Source organism: Pseudophryne corroboree, chromosome 4 (assembly GCF_028390025.1).
Source record: "Pseudophryne corroboree isolate aPseCor3 chromosome 4, aPseCor3.hap2, whole genome shotgun sequence".
NCBI classification, from domain to species: Eukaryota; Metazoa; Chordata; class Amphibia; order Anura; family Myobatrachidae; genus Pseudophryne; species Pseudophryne corroboree.
In genome coordinates, this window is record NC_086447.1 from 171,411,527 (window position 1) to 171,421,274 (window position 9,748).

The window sequence follows — 9,748 nt, forward strand, 5'->3', positions numbered from 1 at the left end:
ACATTAACATATGTTTATTTTTATTTTTTTAAATTTTGTTCCTGAATTGAACCCAGAAATAATGTCGTACGCTCCTGCAGTAAGTTGACTCCACCTTTTTTTATACATTTATTGTTTGTATATTTTTTAATAAATAATTTTGGAGTATTAAACATTTTTTTGTTTTTATCTCAAAAAAGTGTGTTATGTCGATATTTATCGCAGCAGAAGCCCTACCTCCTCAACCCACGCCAGCACTCCCACCCCAACCGCCAGCCCCACAACCACAACCGGCTCCTCATCAACCAAGGCAACGGAGGCGTGCTAGGCCACCAATTTTCAGAACCCGTGTCCTACTTTTTGGGATGCCAGATGATGTGGTGGTGCGTAGATACAGGCTGCCACCACATCTAATCCTAGACACTCTCTCCATAATAGAGAGTGATCTGGAGTCTGAAATTCGGTATCCTACAGCAATACCACCATTGACACAATTCCTTGCTGTGTTACATTTTTTGGCTACAGCCTCATATCAACATGTTGTGGGAGACCTGGTTGGCATGTCGCAGGGCCAGTTCAGTAAGGTCCTGCGGCGTGTCTGCCAGGCTTTCCTAAAGCGGGTGAAGCAATTCATTGATATGCCTTTGGATGTTGGTGCCCTAGATGTGGTGAAGCGGCAATTTGAGGAAGGTGGTAGTCGCTTCCCACATGTTATTGGGGTTGTGGATGGCACACATGTTGCTATTCAGCCACCAAGACATAATGAAGAAATTTATAGAAACAGGAAACTGTTTCATTCTCTGAATGTAATGGTTGTTTGTGGGCCATCCCTCCAGATCCTTTCCCTGAATGCCAAGTTTACTGGAAGTTCACATGATGCATATGTCATTAGACAATCAGGGATATGGCAGAGATTAAGAGCAAGTCAACGAGCAGACATGTGGTTATTGGGTGAGTTTGTAGATATTTTTTATCTTAAAAATAAATTAAATTTTTGAATATACTCTTTTTAATTTAAGGTTTTTCCTCAAACAGGAGACCGTGGATATCCTTGCACCCCCTGGCTCATGACTCCTTACCGTAATCCCAGGCCAGGACCACAGATGGCATTTAACTCCGCGCTTACTGCCACTAGGCAGCTGGTGGAGCGCACAATTGGTGTCCTTAAAGGGCGGTTTCGTGTGCTCCACCGCACTGGTGGCGACATCATGTATTCGCCGGAGATGGCAAGTAAAATAGTGGTCCTGTGCGCAATACTACATAATATCGCGGTAAGGAGTAGTGTAGAGCTTCCTCAGGCAGAGGAATTGCCTGATGAGGAGCCAGGGGTTGTTCGACACTTCGGTGGTGGGAGTGTTACACGGAGGGGGAGCCAAGTGAGGGCAAGGATTGTTGCCGAATATTTCAGGTATAGTGTTTTTATATTATTTTTATGTTAAAAAAACAAAGCACAGTATGCTTATGTTTTGTTTGTAATGTTGACATTTTGTTTGAGATTGTAAGGTCATTGTGTAATGGTTTAGGATTTTTTGTTTATTTGTCATTTTAAAAAAAGTAAAAATCCGTTAACACGTTAAGCTTACAATTTGAGATTAGTACAAAATATAATGTGATGTGGCTAAATAGTGTCCTTATTTGTTTTATATCCTAAAATCTTGATTATTTAAACAAACACAAAAACAAATGAAATTGAATCTTGCCCACTTTGTGACTGTCCAGCTGAATGATCACACAAACTGTGGTGAGTACACAGATATGTTTACAATTTTATTCAAAACTGTGTGTCTCTGTGTCTGTTTGTGTTATGGTTTTTTTTTTTATGCAAAAATTTACTTCTGCGGATGCGTTTTTCCGCTCGTGCGAAATAACACTGCTCTTCACAGCATTGCAAAGATCAATAAAGTTATTAGAAATGACAACAGATTTATGACCAATCACATGCTAACAGACGCTATAAATATATGCCCAAATAAGGAAAACGCCATTGCCAAGATGCGTGCTGCACCGTTCACCAGGCGTGAGCTCCGCGTCCTGGTTGCGGTGATGGACCGCCGCGTAGGCCGCGTTAAGCGCTTCATCCCAAATCGGGTGAAGCGCGAGGCCTACGCGGAGGTCCGCAGCAGGCGGTCAATCATTCAACTTGAGAGGAGATGGAGTGATCTCCGCAGGAGGACTCCCGAGCTGTTGGCGGAGATCCGCCAGCAAATACGTTCTATGCATACACGACGTAAGTTACATTACATAAGAATATTAGCAAACATTGTGCAAATTTACACTAAGTGGTAGGCTAATTGCAACGCTGAGTGTGTTTTTTTACAAAATAGGACAGTGTGTGTGGTTAGGCCAAACAGTACTGACTGTAGCAAACTGACACCAAACAAGTGCATGTTTTCAAGAATTAATAACCAGCCAGGAAACTGTTCCCAAATACTTGATCATTGCTGCCTATATAATAAGGTGCCTTGAATAGTGATCTGGTGATGTTGCCTAGACCAATCAATATGACTCAATGGACTAGATTACGGAATGAGCTTCAAAGTAAAAGTTATGACTCATTTTGTTTGCTGTGGCCAACATGAATAGGATTTATACATGTTTGATTTTCATTTATAAAAAACACTGTATTTTACATGGAACAGAACATTGAAAATTGAAATTGTTTACTATGTAATTTCACATGTAAACTAAATGTTGTCAAAAATATCATTATAGGACAACAACAACGGCAGACCTCTCCGCCCCCTTCCCCTTCCCAGTCCCCCTCCCCTTCTCACTCCCCCTCCCCTTCTCACTCCCCCTCCCCTTCCCAGTCCCCCTCATCTTCCCAGTCCCCCTCATCTTCCCAGTCCCCCTCAGCTTCCCTGGCCCACACCACTTTACACTCCCCTTCTCACCACACCTCTCCATCTCTTTCTGGGACCCCTTCTCCTCCTTCCCATACCCCTTCTCCTTCAACTTCTAAATCACCATCTCTGCCCCCCTCACCCTCTATTGGCTTAACTTTCTCTCCGCCCCCCTCGCCCTCTCAATCAGACCCCCCCTCTGAAATTCCAGCACCAATCCAGCCTCCTTCCCCCATCCAGCCTCCTTCCCCAATCCCTCCTCCTTCCCCAATCCCTCCTCCTTCCCCAATCCCTCCTCCTTCCCCCATCCAGCCGCCTTCACCCATCCAGCCAACATCCCCACCCAGTGAATGGGCAGAGGAAGCCCCTGAAGCCAGTTCAGGGAGTGTTCATGTTGCCGTGGAAAGTAATTTTTTTTTTTTTTTTTTTTAAATGATTACCTACTTACACTTACAATGACAAAACATGCAGTGTTGTACTGTTTGAAATCTTGTACCAAGGACACAAATTTGTGTTTTTCTTCATGGTGTACATGTTGCATTTACATATTTGTGAGTGTCATTATATGTACAGTGTTTATGTGTGCAATGTTTTGTGTGTCCACTCTAGGTTGACACTCATTAGGTAGCCAGGGTTGCCAGGACAACAGGGTTTATATGTGGTTTTTTTTCTGGGAAACAGTTAGACCTGAGTGGAGTTTAGTATGTTGTTGGTCTTTTACACTTGTGCCTGTGTAGTCTTAATATTTGCACTTACAAAACACATGCTTCACTTTGTTATGCAGCCTAATGACACAGTGATTTGTGTTGTGAAAGTTACACTCACAAAATGACTATTTGTTAAAGTCAAACCTGTTTGCAATTATTTAGTAAGGGCAGCTTTCAGGGAGTGTGGGAATGCTAGGATATGTTGGCCTTCTGAAGATGTTGATATGCAGTGTGATGATGCAGCACCAAACCCCTTAAAAATATTAAAAAAACACTCCAGATGTGAATGAATGCCAACATGGTGTAACAGTGACGAAGATGGTAGTTATCTTTAACATGGGATGTCGCCCATAGCAACCAATACAAATAAACTTTACAATTGGGGAACCACTTCGACAAGATAATCATCTTATTTTGGCTTGTTTGCTATGGGCAACGCTCCATCTTAAAATGAACTCACATAGTAGTAAATGTAGCCCATGGTCTAGAATACTGTAAAAATTAGCCAAAAAAGCCTGAGCAGGCTTGTGTGTTTTTCTGCTAATGATTGTACCATAAAACAGGCATGATGTATAAACTTTGCCATTAAGCATGCCTGTCCAAACTGCGCAACTGCAACTGTAGAGAAACTACACATCCCAGCATGCCCTGACACAATTTTGGCATTCCCTGGCCCCAAAACTGAGTTAACGCATGCTGGTATATGTAGTTTCACACCAGCTTGAGGGATGCAGTTTGGACATGCCTGCATTAAAGTGTGCTTTGTGCCTTGCTTGTATAATAAGCAATGTGAGTAAGTTAGTAATGTTTATGTTATCTTTTAATTTCAGATGTTGCCGTTGGAGATCCCACATCGTTGCGGGAGATTGTGGGAAACATGAGGCGACATCTCCAGGCCTTGCTGGGTCTGCTAGATGAGATGGAAAATTTTTGTTAATTTTTTTATGTTTTTAAAAAAAAAAAATTATCTTAACATTTCTAAAAATCATTTAAATAAAATAAAAGAAAATTATTATACTTAAGCGGGTGTTTATTATTTAATAATGCAATAAAGGAACAGCAGATTGCAGAACAAACATTTCTTACATTAAACATTTCATACAGCTAACGTAAGTTATTTTAAAAATCTAAAACAAACATGTTATTGGCTAAATAAACATGCAAAAACCTTCATTCACATACAAAAACTCTACTTTAATAAATACACAAAACACATTAGACCAAGCACATTGCAAACATCTATATTTATATTAAACATGTAAATAGAAATAGGTTCTTTTATGGCTACAAAGTGTTCTTCAGGTATTTATAAAATACTTAATTGATCATGAACATTACAATTCAGTCACTAATTGGATTTGTAATTGAGGAGGGCTTGTGGACTTTTAATTGGAAGGTGTTATTCCACTTAATAGTAAAAAAAAACAATGTGGTGCGTTTCTCCGCAAAAGTGAGCACTTTAACTGATAAATGTGTAAATCTACGACTACCTAGTATTTTTACGAATAAGTATGTGTTAATGCGATGGGTTCGCATTGCTGCGATGTTTTTGCATTGCTGCGATGTCATTTGGCGTACGCCCACTTTGTGTAATAATGCGTGCGAATGAGCAAAAATACGTTGGGGGCGGATGTTCGCAAAATTACTACATTAACGCAACTTTACTAATAGGTTGTGCGAACGAAAAACTTAGCGATCAACTCGGAATGAGGGCCCAAATTTGCAGACAAGGTAATAAAATTTGCAGACAAGGTAATAAAATTTACAAATCCCTATAGGAACCACTTAACCTCAAAGTCGGAATTAAGGCCCTTTGGTAGTAGTGTGTTGTACTTATATATTAGCTGCATTTCAGTTTTGGCCAATAATTTGTTAATGTTATTCTGGCGATGGTTTGCTGTTATCTTTTTTATTCCCACAAACCTCAAAATATGGCCTGGGTCACAACTATGTACCTTTTTAAAGTGATCAGAAAGTGCATGTGCCTCAAGACCCTTTTTCACATTTCTCAAATGCTCACTAACACGTATTTTTAGGGGCCTGGACGTTCTCCCTATATAAAACAAATGGCTCGTGCATTCTATGGCATATATCACGTTTTTCACATTGCACGTTATGAAGTCATCTATTACATGAACCTGTCCATTGATATCTAGTTTTTCCAATTTTTTTCCGCTATCAGTTTTAATAGTTTTGCACCCCATACATATTCCACAGCGGTGAAATCCCTTAGTTGCAATTTGACCCTCTTTTTTAAGGTTAGGGAGATCACTCCTGACTAGGCTGTTTTTTATGTTAGGTGCCTTCTTATAAATAAAAATTGGTTTTTCTGGCAATACCCCCGATAAAACTGGATCTTTTTTTAGCACTTTCCAATGTTTCCTAATTGAATTTTCCAATGATTTATGTTGTATACTATACTTGGTTAGGAAAGCATATTCAAAGTGATTTAATTCATCCTTCCTCTGTTCCTTGTCCTTCAAGAGTTCTTCTCTATTCATTGATAGTGTTTGTTCTTTTACTTTTTCCACATGTTCGGGCTCATAGCCTTTGTTCTGGAATCTCTTCTCGAGATGTTTTGCCTGTTGTTCAAATACCGCATCTTCTGTGCAATTCCTTCTGATTCTCTTGAATTGGCTATTGGGTATCGAACGGAGCCAGTTTCTGTGGATGTATAGGCTTGAATTTTGTTTTTGCTGCTCCTCCATCCTCTGAAGAATATAGCGTGTTGAATTCCACCTCGTTACCACCTCTTGCTTCAGTTGATGTCAGGGCAGGTTCAGGAGTGTTTGCTGGCGCTCCAGTCTTCGGCGCACGGTGGCTGAATGTCAAAAGTGACCTGCAATTTTTTGGGCCACCGACAGCATTTCCTGCATGCCCCTGTCATTTTTCAAAAAATTCTGCACCACCAAAATAATTGTATGTGCAAAACATGGGACATACTGGAATTTGCCAAGATGTAATGCACCCACAATATTGGTGGTGTTGTCCGATATCACAAATCCCCAGGAGAGTCTAAGAAGGGTAAGCCATTGTGCGATGATGTCCCTCAGTCTCCGTAAGAGGTTGTCAGCGGTGTGTCTCTTACGGAAAGGGGTGATACATAACGTAGCCTGCCTAGGAATGAGTTGGCGTTTTTGAGATGCTGCTACTGGTGCCGCTGCTGTTGTTGCTGCGGGAGGCAATACATCTACCCAGTGAGCTGTCACAGTCATATAGTCCTTAGTCTGCCCTGTTCCACATGTCCACATGTCCGTGTTTAAGTGGACAGTGGGTACAACTGCATTTTGTAGGACACTAAGGACACTTTTTCTTAATGTCTCTGTACATTCTTGGTATCGCCTGCCTAGTTGAACCTATATGGGATTTGGTACTGGGAGGACACTACTTCCATCAATTCTCTAAGTCCCACTGAACTAATGGCAGATACTGGACGCACGTCTAACACTAACATAGCTGTCAAGGCCTCAGTTATCCGCTTTGCAACAGGATGACTGCTGTAATATTTAATCTTCCTCACAAAGGACTGTTGGACAGTCAATTGCTTAGTTGAAGTAGTACAAGTGGTCTTCTGACTTCCCCTCTGGGATGACAATCGACTCGCAGCAGCAACAACAGCAGTGGCAGCAACAGCAGTAGTAGGTGTACCACTCAAGGATCCTCCTGAGGAATCCCGGTTAGGAGAGGACTCCTCAGTCTTGCCAGTGACATGGCCTGCAGGACTACTGACGTTCCTGACTGAGGAGGAAGTTGATGTTGAGGGAGTTGGTGGTGTGGCTTGCAGGAGCTTGGGTACAAGAGGAAGAAGGGATTTATGTGTCAGTGGACTGCTTATGCTCTTACCCAAAGTTTCAGAACTTTACACTGACCTCTGATGAATGAGCAGAAGGTGACGTATAAGGGAGAATGTTCCTAGGTGGTTAACGTCCTTACCCCTACTTATTACAGATTGACAGAGGCAACACACAGCTTGACACCTGTTGTCCGGATCTGTGGAGAAACAATTCCACACCGAAGAGGTGGCTATTTTGGTAGTTTGCACAGGCATCACAATGGGCTTATTCATACCACGTATAAGTCCGTATAAATCCAGTCCAGTTTTACTGCGGTATAAGTCCAGTGGTACTGCCATATAATTCTAGTGATACTGCCATATAATTCCCTCTGGAAGTGCTGGAAGTAGCACCCACAGTCCAGTTTCTGATATTCAAATTGAAGATGTCACTGTTGAAGTATACCATACTGCCGTATGGTGTACTTCAGATGGCTTGCAAATGGTGGAAGGAGCCACCTCTTCCCATCCAGTGTTGAGAAGGTCAGGCATCGCAACCACTGACACACTTAGACTCTCCTTGGCTGGGGTTAAAGTGAGCCAGAACGGGGCAGAACTGCGTTTCCTCAGTTCCACTTGGGCGTTCCGTCTCCTCCAGCTCACCTAACCCGATGTGTGCCGGCGCCGCAGGGAGATGCTGGGTGCCCACTGAGATTGTGTTACCAGTGGGCGCCCGACTCTCACTTCACAGCAGAAGCCGGCGGCAGGAGCTCACTACTGAGCTCCGGCTTCCGGCTCCCGGCCCTATCAGTGTGCGCTATGGGAGAGACGTCATGACGTCTCTCTCATAGTGCCAAGGAGCCGGAAGCCAGGAGCGGGGCTTGGCAAGTATGGTGGGGTATTTTTTAAGTGTGTTAGCGGCGCATCTACTGGGGACAAACTACAGGGGGATAACCACTGGGGCAAGGGGCTCAACTACTGGGGGTATTACTATTTGGGGGCTAAACTAAAGGGGGGCTAAACTACAAGGGGGCAAACTACAGGGGGCATTAATACAAGGGGGCTAAACTACTGGGGGCATTACTACTGGGGACTAACTACTGGGGACTAACTACTGGGGACTAAATACTGAGGGCTAACTACTGGGGGCTAACTACTGGGGGCAAGCTACTGGGGGCAAACTACAGGGGTGCATTACTACTGAGGACATAACTACAGGGGGGCATTACTACTTCGGGCAAACTACTGGGGGCATAACTACAGGGGCTAAACTACTGGGGGCATTACTACTTGGGGGCTAAACTACAAGGAGGCAAACTACAGAGGGCATTACTACTGGGGGCTAAACTACAAGAGGGCAAACTACAAGGGGGCAAACTACTGGGGGCATTACTACTTGGGGCAAACTACTGGGGGCATTACTACTTGGGGCAAACTACTGGGGGCAAACTTCAGGGGCAAATTACTACTGGGGGTATAACTTCAGGGGCTCATTACTACTGGGGGCATTACTACAGGGGCATTACTGCAGGGTGGCATAACTACAGGGGCATTACTGCAGGGTGGCATAACTACAGGGGCTAAACTACTGGGGGCATTACTACTGGGGGGCTAAACTACTGGGGGATTAACTGCAGGGGCTAAACTACAGGGGACATTACCACTGGGGGCTAAACAACATGGGGCAAACTACATGAGGACTAAACTACAGGGGCTAAACTACTGGGGGCATTACCACTGGGAGGCTAAACTAAAGTGGGGGTAAACCACTGGGGTCATAACTGCAGGGACATTACTACTGGGGCTAAACTACAGGGGGCTAAACGACTGGGGGCATTACTACCGGCGACATTACTACTGGGGGCAATACTACACAGGGGCATTACCATTAAGGGCATTACTAATGGGGGCACTATTAATGAGGGCATTGTAAAGGGGGTACTTCATAAGGGGCATCATTCCTGGGAACATAAGGGGCACTACTACTGGGGGCAATGCATAAGGGGCATCACTACTATGGGCTCTATATAGGGGGCACTACCACTGTAGGCACTACCAGTACAGTGGACATTGCATAAGGAGCACTACTACTGTGGTCATTGTAAAAGGGGTGCTACTGCTGTGGGCATTTTGTATTACAGGGTGTTACTACTGTGGGCATTATGTGTATTAAGGGTGCTACTACTGTGTGCATTATTACTATTGTGTGACCACACCCCTTTCTTTTTGAGACCACACCCCCTTTTTTTTTGGGGGGGGGGGCACAATAATATCCTTTCATGGGTGCCGGGGGGGAGGGGGAGCTCCACCAGCTCTCTAGGACCACTTTTAGCACTGCCCCTTGGGGATTTGTGATACCATCTTAGAATGCACAGTTCTTTGCTGTGCTTTTGCCAGCTTCATTCTTATAATTTTTCTAGCGGGAGCATGAGGGCTTCCATCATCAT

General features: G+C 43.6%; 1 protein-coding gene across 2 annotated transcripts; it reads left to right on the forward strand.

Moving 5' to 3' along the window:
* Window positions 1–231: 231 nt before the first annotated feature.
* LOC134911216 (putative nuclease HARBI1) lies at window positions 232–4,445 on the forward strand. 2 transcript variants are annotated; one of them, XM_063919527.1, is made up of 5 exons: window positions 232–930; window positions 1,015–1,387; window positions 1,699–1,720; window positions 2,692–3,228; window positions 4,360–4,445. In XM_063919527.1, exons 1-3 carry the CDS (start codon window positions 345–347, stop codon window positions 1,700–1,702), a joined length of 963 nt encoding a protein of 320 aa, XP_063775597.1. In that variant the 5' UTR covers window positions 232–344; the 3' UTR covers window positions 1,703–1,720; window positions 2,692–3,228; window positions 4,360–4,445. The 2 variants fall into 2 exon arrangements, with proteins under 2 accessions (XP_063775597.1, XP_063775596.1); XM_063919526.1 differs by lacking the exons at window positions 1,699–1,720; window positions 2,692–3,228; window positions 4,360–4,445 and having other exon boundaries at window positions 1,015–1,477.
* Window positions 4,446–9,748: the final 5,303 nt, after the last annotated feature.

Excerpts from the sequence above, each read along its gene's own strand:
- LOC134911216 (XM_063919526.1), top strand. The coding sequence starts at position 345 with ATGCCAGATGATGTGGTGGTGCGTAGATACAGGCTGCCACCACATCTA. Across the intron at positions 931-1,014 it reads AGCAGACATGTGGTTATTGG|GAGACCGTGGATATCCTTGC; the intron begins GTGAGTTTGTAG and ends TTCCTCAAACAG.